The sequence below is a fragment of the Embiotoca jacksoni genome, unplaced genomic scaffold (genome assembly GCF_022577435.1).
Source record: "Embiotoca jacksoni isolate LCO1_2020_lvr unplaced genomic scaffold, fEmbJac1.0.p SCAF_79, whole genome shotgun sequence".
Lineage (NCBI taxonomy): Eukaryota > Metazoa > Chordata > Actinopteri > Embiotocidae > Embiotoca > Embiotoca jacksoni.
The window spans coordinates 1077492-1100682 of record NW_027185435.1 but is presented as its reverse complement, the minus strand read 5'-3'; the positions used below and the strand labels follow the sequence as shown (position 1 = coordinate 1100682).

The 23191-nt window shown below is 48.0% G+C and overlaps 3 protein-coding genes across 4 annotated transcripts in view; 2 read left to right on the top strand and 1 right to left on the bottom strand.

Annotated features, from left to right (window-relative positions):
* The window catches only part of vstm2b (V-set and transmembrane domain containing 2B), a 7214-nt gene extending 4028 nt beyond the window's left edge, over positions 1–3186 (top strand). For both annotated transcript variants that reach the window (XM_069177969.1, XM_069177970.1), the window contains exon 5: positions 2985–3186. In XM_069177969.1, the coding sequence (XP_069034070.1) occupies positions 2985–3073 (89 nt within the window). In that variant the 3' untranslated portion in view covers positions 3074–3186. The remainder of the gene's footprint in view (positions 1–2984) is intronic.
* A 16726-nt stretch (positions 3187–19912) lies between these two features.
* On the top strand, positions 19913–20759 carry LOC138215682 (golgin subfamily A member 6-like protein 2). The gene is made up of 2 exons (XM_069177959.1): positions 19913–19951; positions 20004–20759. The coding sequence occupies exons 1-2, from the start codon at positions 19913–19915 to the stop codon at positions 20757–20759; spliced, it is 795 nt and encodes a 264-aa protein (XP_069034060.1).
* A 163-nt stretch (positions 20760–20922) lies between these two features.
* Positions 20923–22761, bottom strand: LOC138215681 (uncharacterized). Its single transcript, XM_069177958.1, has one exon. It carries the CDS (start codon positions 22759–22761, stop codon positions 20923–20925), a length of 1839 nt encoding a protein of 612 aa, XP_069034059.1.
* Between the last annotated feature and the right edge of the window lie 430 nt (positions 22762–23191).

Below are 23191 nucleotides of genomic sequence, written 5' to 3'. Positions count from 1 at the left end.
AGCTGATCTGATAAATGGTCTGACACCAGCTGATCTGATAAATGGTCTGACACCAGCTGATCTGATAAATGGTCTGACACCAGCTGATCTGATAAACGGTCTGACATCAGATTTATTTTGAAAAGTTGGACGCGTTGGACCTGTTAGACCTGTTGGACGCGTTGGACCTGTTGGACCTGTTGGACACGTTGGACACGTTGGACCTATTGGACCTGTTGGACGCGTTGGACCTGTTGGACCTGCTGGACCTGTTGGACACGTTGGACCTGTTGGATGTGTTGGACCTGTTGGACGCGTTGGACCTGTTGGACCTGTTGGACGCGTTGGACCTGTTGGACGCATTGGACCTGCTGGACCTGTTGGATGCGTTGGACCTGTTGGACCTGTTGGACGTGTTGGACCTACACTCAGCTAACATCTGGTCCTCAGTTCTGCTTTTATTTTGAACAGTGAATATGTTTTTGTTATACTTCCTGCCTCAGTGTTTCCTATGTTTTTAATGTCCTGCCTCCTCCCAGTTCCGTCCTCATGCTGTTTCAGGAGTTTGTCTTTTTCAGATGTCCCTCTGTGTCCTGCTGTTGTCTTCCTGTAGATACAGTCTGCTGTTAGTTTGGTTCCAGTTCTGGTAACCTATGAGCAGTCAGCATCCTCAGCAAACCTACCTGTGATAAGGTTGTGTGGCTGCAATGCATGGTGGTCCTCTGTTAGAGGGACTGAGGCTCCTCCCACTACGTCTTGTGTTGGACTGAGCGGTGGTCTGATGTGGAGCTGCTCTGAAGTAGACTTTTTTTTAATGAAGTTTGTGGGAACACGAGGAGCTTGTTGATCGTGACTGTGGGTCAGAACAGGTCCTGCTGCAGGAGAACAGACAGCAGTGGGACAGACCTGTATGTGATGGAGGCAGCAGTCCTCTGACTGACAGTTACCATGGAAGCATTAAAAACAGGAGGATGTAGAAAACCGAACATTTACACATGAATACAAGCGGGAGACATCATGGCTGGATGTTTCTGGTGGATGCTGGATGCTGGATGGCTGGATGCTCTACCTGTGTACAGAGCCGACAGTCAAGAAGAGGAGAGTCTGTATGAGGAAGACAGGACGAAGAACACGGAGACACAATCAGACTGACAGCAGCCTCACAGACTCTGAACCACCTGACAGCTGTGTGTGTGTGTGTGTGTGTGTGTGTGTGTGTGTGTGTGTGTGTGTGTGTGTGTGTGTGTGTGTGTGTGTGTGTGTTCGTTCTCAGTAAAGCAGCAAATTCTCTCCGTCTCTTCGTCCCTCCATCTCTCTGTCTCTTCGTCCCACCATCTCTCCATCTCTCTGTCCCTCTGTCTCTTTGTCTCACCATCTCTCCGTCTCTTCGGTTGCACGGAGACATTGGTGTGTGGACAGGGCAAATAAAGGCATTTTACACTCGAACGTACGACTGAGCGTGTCATCTGTGTCCAGGAGAGACCCTGGTAGCACCAACCTTACTACATATCTGTTGTTGGATCCGTTGTTGGATCTGTTGTTGGATCTGTTGTTGTATCATTTGTTGTATCTGTTGGATCTGTTGTTGTATCTGTTGTTGTGTCTGTTGTATCTGTTGTTGTATCTGTTGTTGTATCTGTTGTTGTATCTGTTGTATCTGTTGTTGTGTCTGTTGTTGTATCTGTTGTTGTTGGATCTGTTGTTGTTGGATCTGTTGTATCTGTTGTTGTATCTGTTGTATCTGTTGTTGTATCTGTTGTTGTATCTGTTGTTGTATCTGTGGTATCTGTTGTTGTATCTGTTGTTGTATCTGTTGTTGTATCTGTGGTATCTGTTGTTGTATCTGTTGTTGTATCTGTTGTTGTATCTGTTGTTGTATCTGTTGTATCTGTTGTTGTATCTGTTGTTGAATCTGTTGTTGTATCTGTTGTTGGATCTGTTGCATCTGTTGTTGTATCTGTTGTTGTGGTATCTGTTGTTGGATCTGTTGGATCTGTTGTTGGATCTGTTGTTGTTGTATCTGTTGTTGTTGTATCTGTTGTATCTGTTTTTGGATCTGTTGTTGGATCTGTTGTTGTGGTATCTGTTGTTGGATCTGTTGTTGTATCTGTTGTATCTGTTTTTGGATCTGTTTTTGGATCTGTTTTTGGATCTGTTGTTGGATCTGTTGGGTGACTCATTGGATCACAGTGCAGATAAACAGCTGAGGGGTTCTGGATGAGTCAGCAGCTCTGTGAACAGTGGTCTGCTCACAGCCATGTCTGACTTCCATACAAGTGAATATGGAGAGAAAAGTTACATGTTGGTTTTCTCACTACTTTAGAGGACAGATTTCCTCAGAACAGTGTTGTGTAAGTGTTAGCTGCAGCATGCTGCAGGAACATCCACGTTTTGTTGTGATCCATGATGAGTTCCTCTGAGGGTACGTACACAACACTGACAAAGTGGGCCCTGCAAAACCTTCATGAACACCAGGTTATCTGGGTCAGATCCAGTGGGAGCCACCACATCACCACATGTTGGTATAGCAGCGGTACGCCTGTGAAACACTGAGGAACAGGTGGGTCACACAGACCATCCAGTGTCAGTGGAGGGATGACCAGGACTGATCAGAACCTTGTACCAGGAGGGTCCAACAGTGGGCCACATGTAGGAGGTTCACACTTTCATGTCCTCTGGTGAACTCCACTCTGGTGATTCTAGTCTCAGGTCTTCACCATCTTCATCATCTGTGATCTTTATTGAAATGTTTGGATGGACATCACCGTTTCCCTCATATTCATCACAGCTCCTCTCTGATTGGCTGAGACCGCAGGAGCCAGGTAGAAATGGTGCTGAAGACAGTGAACTGGTTGGTCTGGTCTCACTCTGGAGGAAAGTGGAGGAGTACAGCAATTTGTTTGTCTCACAGCTCCTCCTGTGCTGCTGCTAGATGTTTGTCCATCAGCCTGAGTGGGACGTGTTCTGTCCTAACCGTCTGTCTTCTGTCTCTGTCCTTCATCCAGACTACAGCATGATGAGCACAATGGACCCACTCCTCTGCATCACACTCCTTGTCCTGTATAAGCTCCTCCCCTTACTGTTGGCCCAATGAGGAGACTGCAGACAAACTCACACAGAGTCAAGTCGCCCAAACAGAAACCAAGCAGCAGTCTGTGGCCACTGGGGAGACCCAGTCACATGGAAGGATGTCTGCTGGAGGAGGAGGGGGAGGAGGAGGGGGAAGGGGAGGAGGAGGAGGAGGAGGAGGGGGAGAGGGAGAAGGAGCAGGAGGATGAGGGGGAGGGGGAGCACATACACACACACACACACACACACACACACACACACACACACACCTCAGACACACACCTCCGACACACACACCCTCAGACACACACACACACACACCTCTGACACACACACACACACACACACACACACACACACACACACACACACACACACACACACATCACTTCCTGTGACCTCCGTTTTTTTTTCTTTTGGGGGGGGGGGGGGGGTGATTTGATGACCTCTCAATCACTGACATGTTTCTGCTACATCCTCCAGAGCTCGTTGTGTGTTAGTCTCATATGCGATATCCCTCCTACACACAAGTCCTCATTCATAGCTGTGACTTCATGTAAAAAGATAATAAACTGATATATTTTGAGGAAGATAAGACACATCTTCCCATCGTCCATGTTATCACCTTCAATAATCTTTATTTTTATTAAATCTCTGCTGATAAAAGTCACTCATTTCATTTCTATAAGACAAAAGGATTTATTGATAAAAGCAGCTCAGATGATGGTTTATTGTTTTTCTAATAAAAGGTACATGATAACATGTTGTATGTTGCTGACTTCTTTCATTACAATCATTTGTAAGATTCAACACTGAACAGTTTCTCATATTTAACAACATCTAACAATGATAATACTTTGGTGACCTTTGACCTGTAGTTGAAGCCAATCTGGATTTAAACAACAGAAAGCAGACAGGCATCATGTTGCAACCACAAATGTTGCTGTGTTTATTTATACGTAGTAACCAACCATCAACCATCAGTGATGTCATCGTTGGTTTGTGAACGTTATGAATCCTCCAGTTCAGATTCTGTCCGTCACCATCTTTGTTAGTTCGGAGCGGTTTGGAGCAGGAAGTGACCATATTTGGACGAGCTGGGGGAGGAGCCAGCGGTGGATCTGACCGATCTGATCGGAAACCTGACGATACTACGTCCCGCCCACCGATAGCTGTAACCTGACTGCACCACAGGCCTGTCAATCAAACAGACACGCCCCCAAAAACAGGTCTTCTTGAATCTTCTTTTCTAATGAATGAGGGATTATTTTCAGATGGACCTCCAGAAAACTAATAAGAAGGAGTGACTTTAGCTAACAACACCGAGATAACTGATGGACACATTTTATTCACTTTGGATTTGATGAGAGAAGTTGAATGGGAGTCTATGGAGCCGGAGGCTTTTTGGAGCCGACCTCTAGTGGCACTCGCTGGTATTGCAGCTGAAGACACTTCTGGATCAGAACCATTTTACAGACCTGGAAGTTATGAACACTTTTAGAAACAGTCTGTCGAAGCAACAGTAACAACAGGGAATCATCATCAACTAATCTACCTCATCTCAACTAATCTACCACATCTCAAATAATCTCACCTCATCTCAACTAATCTACCTCATTTCAACTAATCCACCTCATCTCAACTAATCTACCTCATCTCAACTAACCTCACTTTATTTTAATTAATCTACCTCATCTCAACTAATCTACCCCTTCTCTTCTTACCAGTTGCCTCTGAAAACAGGTCGAGGGCCTCAGGACAGAGATCCTGCTGAATGATGATGACACCTCACACCTGTACTAACCTGGACACACTTCAGAAATTATTTTACACAGGGTTAGGATTAGGATTAGGGTTAGGGTTAGGATTAGGATTAGGATTAGAGGTAAGGGATGAAAACCACATCGGCATCAGCCGTTCTTGAATAACTTTTGCTGTGAATGTTGTAGAGACTTGGAAGTTGGTTCCAGGTCAAGTAATTCGGTCAAACCTGATCGATTGGTGCCATCCCCAAGCTTCTCAGACATTCGGAAGGGGGCGCTCTTGCAAAAAAGTGCATTTTGGGATCAACCCTTCTTGAATAACTTTTTCGGTGAAGGTGGCGCTTGAAATTGGGTGTGTGTTATTACTTAGGCCATCATCATGCCTGTAAAATTAGGGTTAGGATTATGGTTAGGTTGATGCAGCAATATATATGTATATATATACATATATATGTGTATATATGTGTGTATGTATGTGTGTATATATTTATAGGCCTATATGAATAAATAATTCTTCACAGAAGGGAGGTGTAGATCAGCAGAGAAAGATAGAGACATGATGTGAAAGAAGCAGTGAAATAGTTTAAGCACCATGAGGCAGATGGGCCAGTGGACATCTGGCAGGGAAGTCATGGTGAGCTGAAGCTGACACATCAGATAGGCCCTCCGGTCTCTGCACAAATCTGATTGGATTCCAGGTTAAAGAAGGTCAGAAGGGATAACATGGAGGAAGGCAGGATACGGCTGGGGCATACACACACACACACACACACACACACACACACACACACACACACACACACACACACACACACACACACACACACACACACGCACACACACTACCAGATGTGCAACCAGCATGCATACATAGAAATGCATTTGCACATTCTGACTCTCCCCAGCAGTGTCTTGATCTGCGGACAGGAGGAGACCTGCATTAATCCAGCAGCTGGTTGGCAGCGAGCTGTTTGTGAAGATGTTTTTTTGCTCACAGCTGAACTGATGAGTGTCACGAGGTGGGTCAGCGCAGAGGCTCACGTTGGTTCCCATCCTTGGCTCTCCCTCTGTGCCTCATCCATCCCCTTGCAGGCTGAAGACGTGTGACTCATTTGCACTTGTTCTTGCTCATGACAATGACCAAACCAGGATTATAGCCAGCCTGCCTCCAACAGACACACAACAACATCATCTCAAGTTAAAACTCCACTGTGACACATTTGTCAAGACAGCCCAGAGAGCCCCGAGCTGCAAACAGGACACCATACTGGACTCAGAGGTTCAACAGCTGCACACCAGATGACTGATTACAGACAAACTAAAGATTCATTAATGTCGTCATTCACAGGTGCTTATTACAGCAGGATCATCATTTAAAGCATGTTTGTGTACAACATCTTCATTTTTTCTGCTGGGCTTTTGGTCTCCACCATCTCCAAAAGGAGAAATGTAGTTCTTCAGCACAAGACAACACGGGACAATAAACATGTGACGATCCAACTCGTGACAATACAACACGTGACCTTCCAACACGTGAAAATACAACACGTGACCTTCCAACACGTGAAAATACAACACGTGACAATACAACTCGTGACAATACAAACGCGTGACCATCCAACGCTTGACAATACAACGTGTGACAATCCAAAACATAACAATACAACACGTGACCATCCAACACGTGACAATACAACGTGTGACCATCCACCACATAACAATACAACACGTGACCATCCAAAACGTGACAATACAACGTGTGACCATCCACCACGTGACAATACAACACGTGACCATCCAACACGTGACAATACAACGTGTGACCATCCACCACGTGACAATACAACATGTGACCATCCAACACGTGACAATACAACACGTGACCATCCAACACATTCCAAGACGACGTGTGACAATTCAACACGTGACAATACGCGACAATACAACCTGTGACAATTCAACACGTGAAATTTCAACATGTGACAATACAACGTGTGACCATCCAACACATGACAATACAACGTGTGACGATACAAAACATAACAATATAACGTGTGACAATCCAACACTTAACAATAGAACACGTGACCATACAAAACATGACAATACAACACTTGACCATCCAACACGTGACAATACAACGTTTGACCATCCAACACTTGACAATAGAACACGTGACCATCCAAAACGTGACAATACAACATGTGACAATACAACGTGTGACTAACCAACACATGACAATACAACAAGTGACCATCCAACACGTGACAATACAACACGTGACCATCCAACACGTGACAATACAATGTTTGACCATCCAACACATGACAATACAACAAGTGACCATCCAACACATGGCAATACAATGTGTGACCATACAACACGGCACAACACAACATGTGACCATCCAACGTGTGACGATCCAAAACATAATACAACGTCTGACAATCCAACACTTGACAATAGAACACGTGACCATCCAAAATGTGACAACACAACGTGTGACCATCCAACACGGCACAATACAACACGTGACCATCCACCACGTGACAATATAACATGTGACCATCCAACACGTGACAATACAACAAGTGACCATCCAACACGTGACAATACAACACGTGAACATCCAACACATGGAAAGACGTGTGACAATTCAACACGTGACAATACGCGACAATACAACGTGTGACAATTCAACACGTGAAATTTCAACATGTGACAATACGTGTGACCATCCAAAACGTGACAATACAACGTGTGACCATCCAAAATGTGACAATACAATGTGTGACCATACAACACGGCACAACACAACGTTTGACAATTCAACACGTGAAATTTCAACATGTGACAATACAACGTGTGACCATCCAACAAATGCCAATACGTGTGACAATTCAACACTTGACAATAGAACATGTGACCATCCAAAACATGACAATACAACATGTGACAATACAACGTGTGACTAACCAACACATGACAATACAACAAGTGACCATCCAACACGTGACAATACAACACGTGACCATCCAACACATGACAATACAACGTTTGACCATCCAACACATGAAAATACAACAAGTGACCATCCAACACATGACAATACAACGTGTGACCATCCAAAACGTGACAGTACAATGTGTGACCATCCAACAAATGACAATACAACGTGTGACAATTCAACACTTGACAATAGAACATGTGACCATCCAAAACGTGACAATACAACATGTGACAATACAACGTGTGACTAACCAACACATGACAATACAACAAGTGACCATCCAACACGTGACAATACAACACGTGACCATCCAACACGTGACAATACAACGTTTGACCATCCAACACATGAAAATACAACAAGTGACCATCCAACACATGACAATAGAACGTGTGACCATACAACCCGGCACAACACAACATGTGACCATCCAACGTGTGACAATACAAAACGGGAGAATCCAACACGTGACAACACAACGTGACCATCCAACACGTGACAATACAAAGTGTGACCATCCACCACGTGACAATACAACGTGTGACCATCCAACACGTGACAATACAAAACTGGACAATCCAACACGTGACAAGACAACGTGTGACAATTCAACACGTGACAATACGCGACAATACAACGTGTCACAATTCAACACGTGAAATTTCAACATGTGACAATACAACGTGTGACCATTGTGGAATATAGATCTGCTTAGTGCATATGAGGGCTCATATGTTGTACGATAATACAATATAATTTGGGTTGTCTTCCACCTAAAAGTCATGTATATTGATGTATTCTTTGTTGGTTGGTGGAGGTGGGGGTTGTCTTCCTTCACCCCCTGGAATCCTCCAGACAGCCGTCTGATAATGCCTCAAAGAACAACAGTATGTGACCCCACAGGTTGCAGACCTCCTACTGTGACCTTTTGGTTTGGCCAAGCAGTATCACTCACATTTACATACACAGCCTTTTGTCTACACCTTAAGATTGGTAGTGATGGTACGACCTATATGTAAGTGATATGATATGATATATATATATATATGTGTTGTATTGTTGTAAACATATCCTAGCACAGAAGCTCAAAATATATACTGACTGTAAGCATTGTAGAACACATTGCTTATGCAGGAACTTATCACGTTGGGGTCACAGTGGGGTGCAACTCACTATCAGATCAAAAGGGGGATGTGGTTCAAACGGAGGACAGTGGAAAAGTACTGAGACAAACATACTATGCAAATGTTCCCGACTCACTGTAGGTAACACCTCTTCCTATAGTATAAGTGTATGTGTCGGAAAGGGGGAAGTCAGAATCCAACAAAGAGACGTTTGTTGATGTTGGGCTCTCCAAGATATCTTGTAAACTACGCTTAATAAAAATCAACTAAGACCGGTAAATGCCTAAAGACTGCTTCTATCAACGGACTCGGGGAAAACAATTGGGGACAACAATTTGAGATACAACACCATCCAAAACGTGACAATACAACGTGTGACGATCCAAAACATAACAATACAAGGTGTGACAATCCAACACTTGACAATAGAACACGTGACCATCCAAAATGTGACAATACAACGTGTGACCATCCAACACGGCACAATACAACACGTGACCATCCAACACGGCACAATACAACACGTGACCATCCAACACGTGACAATACAAAACGGGACAATCCAACACGTGACAACACAACGTGACCATCCAACACGTGACAATACAAAGTGTGACTATCCTCCACGTGACAAAACAACATGTGACCATCCAACACGTGACAATACAACACGTGACCATCCAACACATGACAAGAGAACGTGTGACAATTCAACACGTGACAATACGCGACAATACAACGTGTGACCATCCAACACGTGACAATACAACACGTGAACATCCAACACATGGAAAGACGTGTGACAATTCAACACGTGACAATACGCGACAATACAACGTGTGACAATTCAACACGTGAAATTTCAACATGTGACCATCCAAAATGTGACAATACAATGTGTGACCATACAACGTGTGACCATCCAACACATGACAATACAACATGTGACCATCCAAAATGTGACAATACAATGTGTGACCATACAACACGGCACAATACAACGTTTGACAATTCAACACGTGAAATTTCAACATGTGACAATACAACGTGTGACCATCCAAAACGTGACAGTACAATGTGTGACCATCCAACAAATGACAATACGTGTGACAATTCAACACTTGACAATAGAACATGTGACCATCCAAAACGTGACAATACAACATGTGACAATACAACGTGTGACTAACCAACACATGACAATGCAACAAGTGACCATCCAACACGTGACAATACAACACGTGACCATCCAACACGTGACAATACAACGTTTGACCATCCAACACATGACAATACAACAAGTGACCATCCAACACATGACAATACAACGTGTGACCATACAACCCGGCACAACACAACATGTGACCATCCAACGTGTGACAATACAAAACGGGAGAATCCAACACGTGACCATCCAACACGTGACAATACAACGTTTGACCATCCAACACATGACAATACAACGTGTGACCATACAACCCGGCACAACACAACATGTGACCATCCAACGTGTGACCATCCAACACATGACAAAAGAACACGTGACCATCCAAAATGTGACAACACAACGTGTGACCATCCAACACGGCACAATAGAACACGTGACCATCCAACATGTGACAATACAAAACGGGAGAATCCAACACGTGACAACACAACGTGACCATCCAACACGTGACAATACAAAGTGTGACCATCCACCACGTGACAATACAACATGTGACCATACAACACGGCACAACACAACGTTTGACAATTCAACACGTGAAATTTCAACATGTGACAATACAACGTGTGACCATCCAACAAATGCCAATACGTGTGACAATTCAACACTTGACAATAGAACATGTGACCATCCAAAACATGACAATACAACATGTGACAATACAACGTGTGACTAACCAACACATGACAATACAACAAGTGACCATCCAACACGTGACAATACAACACGTGACCATCCAACACATGACAATACAACGTTTGACCATCCAACACATGAAAATACAACAAGTGACCATCCAACACATGACAATACAACGTGTGACCATCCAAAACGTGACAGTACAATGTGTGACCATCCAACAAATGACAATACAACGTGTGACAATTCAACACTTGACAATAGAACATGTGACCATCCAAAACGTGACAATACAACATGTGACAATACAACGTGTGACTAACCAACACATGACAATACAACAAGTGACCATCCAACACGTGACAATACAACACGTGACCATCCAACACGTGACAATACAACGTTTGACCATCCAACACATGAAAATACAACAAGTGACCATCCAACACATGACAATACAACGTGTGACCATACAACCCGGCACAACACAACATGTGACCATCCAACACATGACAATACAACGTGTGACCATACAACCCGGCACAACACAACATGTGACCATCCAACACATGACAATACAACGTGTGACCATACAACCCGGCACAACACAACATGTGACCATCCAACACATGACAATACAACGTGTGACCATACAACCCGGCACAACACAACATGTGACCATCCAACACATGACCATCCAACACGTGACCATCCAACACAGGACAATACAACGTGTTACCATTCAACACATGACAATACAACGTGTGACCATCCAACACGTGACCATCCAACACAGGACAATACAACGTGTTACCATCCAACACAGGACAATACAACGTGTGACAATGCAACAAGTGACCATCCAACACATGACAATACAACACATGACCATCCAACGCATGACAACTCAACACGTGACAATACATGACAAAACAACGTATGACAATACAACGCGGGACAATACAACATTTTACCACGCAACATGTGACCATACAACACTTAACCATCCAACATATGACAATACAACGTGTGACTATCCAACACACGACTTTCCAACACATGTCCATCCAACACAGGACAATACGACGTGTGACCATCCAACATAGGACAATACAAGGTGTTACCATCCAACACATAACAATATGTGTGACCATCCAATACGTGAAAATACAACACGTGACCATCCCACGTGATAATACAACACATGACCATCCAACACGTGACCATACAACACATGACCATCCAAAATGTGACAACACAACGTGTGACCATCCAACACGGCACAATAGAACACGTGACCATCCAACACGTGACAATACAAAACGGGAGAATCCAACACGTGACAACACAACGTGACCATCCAACAGGTGACAATACAAAGTGTGACCATCCACCACGTGACAATACAACGTGTGACCATCCAACACGTGACAATACAAAACGGGACAATCCAACACGTGACAAGATAACGTGTGATAATTCAACACGTGACAATAAGCGACAATACAATGTGTCACAATTCAACACGTGAAATTTCAACATGTGACAATACAACGTGCGACCATCCAACACATGACAATACAACATGTGACAATCCAGCACTAGACAATAGAACACGTGACCATCCAAAATGTGACAATACAACGTGTGACCATACAACACAGCACAATACAACACGTGACCATCCAACACGGCACAATACAACACGTGACCATCCAACACGTGACAATACAAAACGGGACAATCCAACACGTGACAAAACAACATGTGACCATCCAACACGTGACAATACAACACGTGACCATCCAACACATGACAAGAGAACGTGTGACAATTCAACACGTGACAATACGCGACAATACAACGTGTGACAATTCAACACGTGAAATTTCAACATGTGACAATACAACGTGTGACCATCCAACACTTGACAATACAACACGTGACCATCCAACACGTGACAATACAACGTTTGACCATCCAACACACGAAAATACAACAAGTGACCATCTAACACATGACAATACAATGTGTGACCATACAACACGGCACAATACAACATGTGACCATCCAACACATGACAATACAAAGTGTGACCATCCAACGCATGACAATACAACACATGACCATCCAACGCATGACAACTCAACACGTGACAATACGTGACAAAACTACATATGACAATACAACGCGGGACAATACAACATTTTACCATGCAACATGTGACCATACAACACTTGACCATCCAACACATGATAGTACAATGTGTGACTATCCAACACACGACAATACAACACACGACTATCCAACACACGTCCATCCAACACAGGACAATATAAGTTGTTCCCATCCAACACATAACAATACAACGTGACCATCCAACACGTGACAACACAACACTTGACCATCCCACACATGAAAATACAACACGTGACCATCCCACACGTGACAGTACAACACATGACAATTCAACATGTGACAATACAACACGTGACCATCCAACACAGGACAATACAACATGTTACCATCCAACACATGACAATACAATGTGTGACCATCCAACACGTGACAATACAACACGTGACCATCCAATACCTGACAATACAACGTTTGACAATTCAACCCGGGACAATGTAATATTTTCCCATCCAATGCATGACAATTCAACATGTGACAATACATGTCAAAACAACACGTGACAATACAACATTTTACCATCCAACACGTGACAATACAACATGTGACCATCCAACACGTGACAATACAAAACGTTACCATCCAACACATGACCATCCAACGCATGACAACTCAACATGTGACAATACAACGCGGGACAATACAACATTTTACCATGCAACACGTGACCATCCAACACATGACAACACAACGTGTGACTATCCAACACACGACAATACAACATACGACTATCCAACACATGTCCATCCAATACAGGACAATACAAGGTGTTACCATCCAACACATAACAATACGTGTTACCATCCAACACGTGAAAATACAACACGTGACCATCCCAGACTTGACAATACAACACATGACAATTCAACATGTGACCATCCAACACGTGACAATACAACACGTGACAATACAATGTGTGACCATCCAATATGTGACCATACAACGTGTGACCATCCAATACGTGACAATACAACGTTTGACAATTCAACCTGGGACAGTGCAATATTTTCCCATCCAACGCACGACAATTCAACATGTGACAAAACATGTCAAAACAACACGTGACAATACAACATTTTACCATCCAACACGTGACAATACAACATGTGACCATCCAACACGTGACAATACAACAAGTGACCACCCAACGTGACAATACATGTCAAAACAACGCGTGACCAGCCAACACCTGACAACACAATGTGTGACCATCCAACACATGACAACACAACATGTGAACATCCAACACCTGACAACACAACGTGTGACCATACAACACATGACAACACAACGTGTGAACATACAACACAACGTGTGAACAACCAACACCTGACAACACAACGTGTGAACATCCAACACAACAGAAAAACGGCTGGCAAGCTCACCTGGGGTGGAATCCCACAGTCCAACACCGGGGGGCAGGCTGGATCTCTTAGTGGATCTCCCGTGGTCTGACAGGAGACAGCTGGCTTGATCAACTGTGTGGATCTCACACAGCGAGGGCAGGGTTGGCTCTGTGATTCCCTAGGATCGACACAGGATTGCCAAAGCATCAACAGATGATCGCCGTGGAATGAACTGGATGCTTTCTTCACGCAGGTGAGAACCTGAGGCTTAGACACTGGATGGCAGGTACACTTGAAACAGACAGGGAGTTAGAACCGGAACTTCACTGAGTGAAACATACAGACTTACGGGGACGGAATACCAGGTAGGTTAACGGACGGAATGATGCTTGGCAGGAGAAAGACCGGGGTATTTATGTCTGCTGGAGGTGATCACGGGGATGAAGCACAGCTCTGCCAATGGAGAGGGGCATGGCAGTGGGCGGAACTCGGAGGAGGCTACTGCTGAGAGATACAAAACAAAACACAAGCACATGGCAGACCACAACAAACAGACAGGGGGATGACAGCACACATGAGGGAAGGTGATTGGAGGAAAACAGAGGAAAACACACTAGGAATAGACAGGAATCCTCACACTTTAATAAGCATGGACAACTGGGAAAGCGTTGAAGGGGAGCAGGAGGAACCTGTGAGTAATTTTGTGAAGAAATTGTTACCACTGAGGTCAACCTTAATGGTGGGTATCTTGATGTGTATGGTGGAGTGGGCATAAGAGATTAAGCTGCATATGGCGGCCACGTCGAAGGAAAGGAACGGAAGGTTAAACATGGCATGGAAGGAGTGGAAAGAGTTCCATGCCATCCAGTAAGTAGAAACGGTGCTAGGGGCTAAGCTGGAGATGATGGCTTGTTGAGATAAAGAGATGAGTTCTGCGATGGGAGGAATATTGAGTCAGAAAATTGTGGGACTGAGGTTGGATCCTTCTCTGCTTCTAGGGCCGAAGTTCTGAAGGTCTGGAAACAGAGAGTCATCGATGGAGCTATGATGGCCGGGGTCATGCTTAGCTCGGAGAATGAATTAGTGAGTGACCGACAGCCACGTGAGACAGAGCATGAATTGTTGTCTATCAGCTGAATGGATGAGAATATACCTTTTTGGCCATTTATGCCCTTACAGGAGAGCAGCAATGACGATTGGATACATTTCGTGGACGGCTGAAGATGATGAGTGTGTGTGTGTGCGTGTGCGTGTGCGCGCGCGCGCGTGTGTGTGTGTGTGTGTGTGTGTATGTGTGTGTTCGTGTGGTGATGTCGAGGCTTCATGAATCTCTGGAAACGTCAGTGTGTGTTCAGCTGTTTCTTGACCTCCTGCTGCGCCACACAGGAAGTTCTGGAGGACATTTTGAATCAGTCTACAGAGCTTCATACAGCTTAGCAACAAACTGCCAGAGCAGCAGCTGATCTGCTTCTATTGAGCGGTGTCAGTGAGGATGATTTAACAGCCTGTTCTTCCTCTCCAGCTGGTGCAGCGGTTGGCCAACGTCCACGCAGCACTGCACTCTAATCTCCTGCAGCCCTAATCTCAGACACACAAAGGCTCTTTTGAGAGTCACCTAAAACCATAATAAAGAGCACACTAATCTGAGCTGTGGCTCTGTGGAGGGAAAACCTACAGTAAACTTCATTAGTGACTTGTGTCAGGCGGATCTGTGAGCCTGCAGCCAGGTGGCACACTTCCGTCAACCAGAGTCTGTCTGCAGCACCATCCCATAAAACTCAACCATCATTTTATTAATACTGGAGAAATCATCCATGTAATATCAAAAAGAAGACATGTCGTTAACAGTCACAGCTGGGATGGGTGGGGGGGGCTTCACATGATGGAGTGTCCTTCACTGTTAATCTTCCATCTGATGTAAGAGGCTTCTCAGAAAACGTCCATCTCATTCGTCCTGCCGGTGGAGGACGCTCATCATGACAGCTCCATGTATACATATATATATATATATAAATTAACTAATGAAAACTATCAGTGTGGTTAGTTTGATTTCTACCAGACAAGATATGACACCACAATGTTCACCCAGATTTGATAACACACCTGATTGTATTTCCCTTTTCCACCAGCAGGGTGCAGCCTTCTTTAATCCAGTTGACTCGTGACATCACAGGAACGTTCAGTCTCTGCCGGTCTCTCGTATTCATGCTGTAGATGTAAATAATCCTGTTTGTCTATTTTAAATTATTTTCCAACTAAATCTGGGTGTTTCTTATCAGATCCAGCAGATCTCTGACAGGATCATTAGGTTAGGTTAGGTAGTTACTTTATTAATCCCTGAGGGGACATTTTTTTTCGCTACAGCAGCATACAGAAGCAATAAGATAATAATAGAATAATAGAAAAGCAATAAAATAGCAGTTATTTTGTATGATATGGTGTCAATAGCTCGTGTTTTGGTGCAATGAGCCTCATTGACCTCCTCAAACATGTTCTATTCTTGGATGGTTGTTTAATTTATGACATTATGCTGTTTATGGCCCATGTTTTAAATAGTTCACTGGAGAGTGTCTCTTTGGGCCGTGTGACAGGTGTCGGGCCGGTCGGACCACCCTGGGAGCAGCGCTATTTTCATTTGGAGAATAAAATTATTTATATAGATACACAAAAGCAGATGTTTCCACCAAACACCGGTCGGTTTCCGGAGATTATTTAACAACAACCGGTTCACCAACAACTCTCGTATTTACGTCTCTCAGACGTCCATCCGTCCTCTGGAAGGACAGATGGTGAAGAAAGCAGCAAAAGCTCATATAATGAATGAAAAACTATCTTCTGTCCCACTTGGACACGTGTCAAGTTGTTACCTTGGTAACCTCCACCTCCCCAACCACCTGCCCCCCCTCCCCATCCCATCTCACATTCTCCAGTCTATTGCTCCAGACCTTCTTCCTTTTCTCTCCATCTCATCAACTCTTCTCTGTCAACGGTCTGTTTCCTGAACTCTCTGAAGGAGAGTAAACCCTCTCCTGAAGAAACCCCCCCTCAACCCGTCTGAAGTAAACAACTACAGACCGTCTCTCTTCTTCCATTTCTTTCTAAAACTCTGGAGCAAGCTATCTTCAACCAACTCTCCTCCTATTTCCACCATAATAACCTTCTTGACCACCAGTCTGGTTTCAACAGACCACTCAGAGACGGTCCTCCTTCTGTCTCTGAGCAGCTTCACACTGCTAGAGCAGCCTCTCTGTCCTCTGTCCTGATCCTTCTAGACCTTCTGCTGCATTGGACACAGTGAACCACCAGATCCTTCTTTCCTCCTTCAGGACCTCGGTGTCTCAGGCTCTGCTCTCTCCCTGTTCTCATCCTACCTCAACAACCTCACCTACCGAGTAACTTGGAGAGGATCTGTGTCTGAACCTTGTCCTCTCACTACTGGTGTCCCTCAAGACTCCGTCCCGGGTCCCCTTCTCTTCTCTCTCTACACCGACTCTCTCGGCTCTGTCCTTCACTCGCATGTCTTTTCCTACCACAGCTATGCTGATGACACCCAACTGATCCTCTCTTTTCCCAGATCTGAAACACAGGTAGCAGCATGAATCTCTGCCTGTCTGACTGACATCTCTCAGTGGATGTCCTCACACCACCTGGAAATCAACCTCCACAAGACCGAACTGCTCTTCCTTCCAGAGAAAGACTCTCCCACCCTCGACCTGACTACTACCTTCAACAACTCTGTTATCCCGACCCTGACTGATAAGAACCTCGGAGACACTCGACAGTCAACTCTCTCTTTCTGCCAACATCACTGCAACAACACGTTCCTGTAGATACATGCTGCACAACATCAGGAGAATACGTCCTCTTCTCACTCAGAAGGAGGTGCAGGTTCTGGTCCAGGTTCTGGACAACTGTTACTCCCTCCTGGCAGGTCTACCTGTTAGTACCATTTGACCTCTGCAGCTCATCCAGAATGCAGCAGCTCGACTGGTCTTTAACCTCCTAGATTCACTCACACTACTCCGCTCTTCCTCTTCCTCTTCCTCTTCCTCTTCCTCCTCTGTCCTGGCTCCTAAATGGTAGAATGAGCTCCCCACCAACATCAGGACAGCAGAAACTCTGAACATCTGCCACCACAAACTAAAAACACTCCTCTTCCTCCTTCACCTTGAACAGTAGAACTTTAGTATCTTAAAATGGAACTTACTAATAGAACTTTGTAGTTTGGCTTTCTGGAAGAAATTGTATTTTCTTGATTCTTGTTGTTCTGGTTTTGTACCCTCATGGTTGAAATGCACTTATTGTAAGTCGCTTTGGACAAAAGCGTTTGCTAAATGAAATGTAACGTAATCCTCCGAGTCTTCGGAGACTCCAACGGAAGACTCCTTTGTCTTTATCCTCCGAGTCTTCAGACGCTGAAACTGACTCTTCAAGCACTTCCTGGTTTTACAACAGGGTTGACGCTGGTTGGCTACAGCTGGTCTGACCACACCCCTCTGCTCATTAGCAGCACCAGGTGTTACAAATGGGCGAGCTATCAAAACTCCCGGTCCAACAAAGGCAGAGACCACCACAGCAGCTTCCTGAAGACCACTCATCACATAAAGGATCACCTTTCTTCCTCTCTTTGGGGAATCTGAGACGCTTTGATGAACTGAAAACATTCTAAATGTAAATCCAAAGGTTTGGTTTGTCTGGGTGGAGTTAGTCTGGAGGACGGGAGGCTGAGGAGGAGACAGATCAGAGACAGGTCACGTCTCACATACACACACACACACAGAACAACTGGCATGATGGTTTAGTGTACAGCACGATGCAACATGAACACAGCAGGATTATACGTGAGTTAGCGTTTCCATGGTGATCCCAGCCCTCTGCAACACCACACTGTAACTTCATGGTCAGTGTCCGGTTGTTACCATGGTTACATGAAGCTGTGTCACTCTGATTGACACTGCTACATGACGTCTCAGGGCCTCCATACGTGTTCATATCCAACATGTGCTTTAAATCCCCAGCAGCAGTCAGCTGCCAGTGAATGCACTGTCTCACCTCTGAATGAAGCTACTGTGAGGACTGCTCTGGAGAGGACGAAGGACCCAGCACGGAGGAGGGATCCATCGGGGAGGAGGAGGGACCCATCAGGGAGGAGGGAGGACCCATCGCGGGTGAGGAGGGACCCATCAGGGAGGAGGGAGGAGGAGGGATCCATCGGGGAGGACGAAGGACCCATCGGGATGGCGGAGGGACCCATCGGGAAGGACGGAGGAGGAGAAAGAGGGAGGAGGAGGGACCTATCGGGGAGGAGGAGGGACCCATCGGGAAGGAGGGAGGAGGAGAAGGAGAGAGGAGGAGGGACCCATCGGGGAGGAGGGAGGACCCATTGGGGAGGAGGAGGGACCCATCGGGATGGAGGAGGGACCCATCGGGAAGGAGGGAGGAGGAGAAGGAGGGAGGAGTAGGGACCCATCGGGGAGGAGGACGGACCCATCGGGGAGGAGGGAGGACCCATCGGGGAGGAGGAGGGACCCATTGGGAAGGACGAAGGACCCATCGGGATGGAGGAGGGACCCATCGGGAAGGAGGGAGGAGGAGAAGTAGGGAGGAGGAGGGACCCATCGGGAGGACGAAGGACCCATCGGGGAGGAGGAGGGACCCATCGGGGAGGACGAGGGACCCATTGGGGAGGACGAAGGACCCATCGGGGAGGAGGGAGGAGGAGGGACCCATCAGGGAGGACGGAGGAGGGGGGACCCATCGGGGAGGAGGGAGGAGGACGGACCCATCGGGGAGGACGAGGGACCCATTGGGGAGGAAGGAGGACCCATTGGGGAGGAGGAGGGACCCATCGGGGAGGAGGAGGGACTGACTGGGGAGGAAGAAGGACCCATCGGGGACGAGGAAGGACCCATCGGGGAGGAAGAAGGACCCATCGGGGAGGACGAGGGACCCATCGGGGAGGACGAGGGACCCATTGGGGAGGACGAAGGACCCATCGGGGAGGAGGGAGGAGGAGGGACCCATCAGGGAGGACGGAGGAGGGGGGACCCATCGGGGAGGAGGGAGGAGGACGGACCCATCGGGGAGGATGAGGGACCCATTGGGGAGGAAGGAGGACCCATTGGGGAGGAGGAGGGACCCATCGGGGAGGAGGAGGGACTGACTGGGGAGGAAGAAGGACCCATCGGGGACGAGGAAGGACCCATCGGGGAGGAAGAAGGACCCATCGGGGAGGAGAGAGGAGGAGGAACCCATCGGGGAGGAGGGAGGAGGACGGACCCATCGGGGAGGACGAGGGATCCATCGGGGAGGACGAGGGACCCATCGGGGAGGAGGGAGGACCCCATCGGGGAGGAGGAGGGATCCATCGGGGAGGACGAAAGACCCATCGGGGAGGAGGAGTGACCCATTGGGGAGGAGGGAGGACCAATCGGGGAGGAGGGAGGAGGAGGCACCCATTCGGGAGGACGAAGGACCCATCGGGGAGGAGGAGAGACCCATCGGGGAGGTGGGAGAAGGAGGAGGAGAACGAGGGAGGAGGAGTACCCCATCGGGGAGGACGAAGGACCTATTCGGGAGGAGGAGGGACCCATCGGGGAAGACGAGGGACCCATCGGGGAGGACGAGGGACCCATCGGGGAGGAGGGGGGTACCCACTGGGGAGGAAGAAGGACCCATCAGGGAGGAGGAGGTACCCATCGGGGAGGACGAGGGACCCATCGGGGAGGAAGGAGGACCCATCGGGGAGGAGGAGGGACCCACTGGGGAGGAAGAAGGACCCATCGGGGAGGACAAAGGACCCATCGGGGAGGAGGAAGGAGGAGGAACCCATTGGGGAGGAGGGAGGAGGACGGACCCATCGGGGAGGACGAGGGACCCATTGGGGAGGAAGGAGGACCCATTGGGGAGGAGGAGGGACCCATCGGGGAGGAGGAGGGACCGACTGGGGAGGAAGAAGGACCCATCGGGGACGAGGAAGGACCCATCGGGGAGGAAGAAGGACCCATCGGGGAGGAGGGATGAGGAGGGAGGAGGACGGACCCATCGGGGAGGACGAGGGACCCATTGGGGAGGAAGGAGGACCCATTGGGGAGGAGGAGGGACCCACTGGGGAGGAAGAAGGACCCATCGGGGACGAGGAAGGACCCATCGGGGAGGAGGAGGGACCCATCGGGGAGGACGAAGGACCCATCGGGGGTGAGGAGGAGGAGAAGGAGGGAGGAGGAGGAGGGACCCATCGGGGAGAACGAAGGACCCATCGGGGAGGAGGAGGGACCCATCGGGGAGGACGAAGGACCCATCGGGGGTGAGGAGGAGGAGAAGGAGGGAGGAGGAGGAGGAGGGACCCATCGGGGAGAACGAAGGACCCATCGCGGGTGAGGAGGGACCCATCAGGGAGGAGGGAGGACCCATCGGGTAGGAGGAGGGGTCCATCGGGGAGGAGGAGGGACCCATCGGGGAGGACGAAGGACCCATCGCGGGTGAGGAGGGACCCATCAGGAATGAGGGAGGAGGAGGGATCCATCGGGGAGGACGAGGGACCCATCGGGGAGGACGAAGGACCCATCGGGATGGCGGAGGGACCCATCGGGAAGGACGGAGGAGGAGAAAGAGGAAGGAGGAGGGACCTATCGGGGAGGAGGAGGGACCCATCGGGAAGGAGGGAGGAGGAGAAGGAGGGAGGAGGAGGGACCCATCGGGGAGGAGGGAGGACCCATTGGGGAGGAGGAGGGACCCATTGGGGAGGACGAAGGACCCATCGGGGGTGAGGAGGAGGAGAAGGAGGGAGGAGGAGGAGGGACCCATCGGGGAGAACGAAGGACCCATCGCGGGTGAGGAGGGACCCATCAGGGAGGAGGGAGGACCCATCGGGTAGGAGGAGGGGTCCATCGGGGAGGAGGAGGGACCCATCGGGGAGGACGAAGGACCCATCGCGGGTGAGGAGGGACCCATCAGGGATGAGGGAGGAGGAGGGATCCATCGGGGAGGACGAGGGACCCATCGGGGAGGACGAAGGACCCATCGGGATGGCGGAGGGACCCATCGGGAAGGACGGAGGAGGAGAAAGAGGGAGGAGGAGGGACCTATCGGGGAGGAGGAGGGACCCATCGGGAAGGAGGGAGGAGGAGAAGGAGGGAGGAGGAGGGACCCATCGGGGAGGAGGGAGGACCCATTGGGGAGGAGGAGGGACCCATTGGGGAGGACGAAGGACCCATCGGGATGGAGGAGGGACCCATCGGGAAGGAGGGAGGAGGAGAAGGAGGGAGGAGTAGGGACCCATCGGGGAGGAGGACGGACCCATCGGGGAGGAGTAGGGACCCATCGGGGAGGAGGACGGACCCATCGGGGAGGAGGGAGGACCCATCGGGGAGGAGGAGGGACCCATTGGGGAGGACGAAGGACCCATCGGGATGGAGGAGGGACCCATCGGGATGGAGGAGGGACCCATCGGGAAGGAGGGAGGAGGAGAAGGAGGGAGGAGTAGGGACCCATCGGGGAGGACGAATGACCCATCGGGGAGGAGGAGGGACCCATCGGGGAGGACGAGGGACCCATTGGGGAGGAGGAGGAGGAGGAGAAGGAGGGAGGAGGAGGGACCCATCGGGGAGGACGAGGGACCCATCGGGGAGGACGAGGGACCCATTGGGGAGGACGAAGGACCCATCGGGGAGGAGGGAGGAGGAGGGACCCATCAGGGAGGACGGAGGAGGGGGGACCCATCGGGGAGGAGGGAGGAGGAAGGAACTGGAGGTGAGTGTGGACACAAACTGTGCTGAAAAATATTCCAAACATGTTTTTTCAGAGTTTGTTTAATGGAAATAATCAGGCTGTAATGT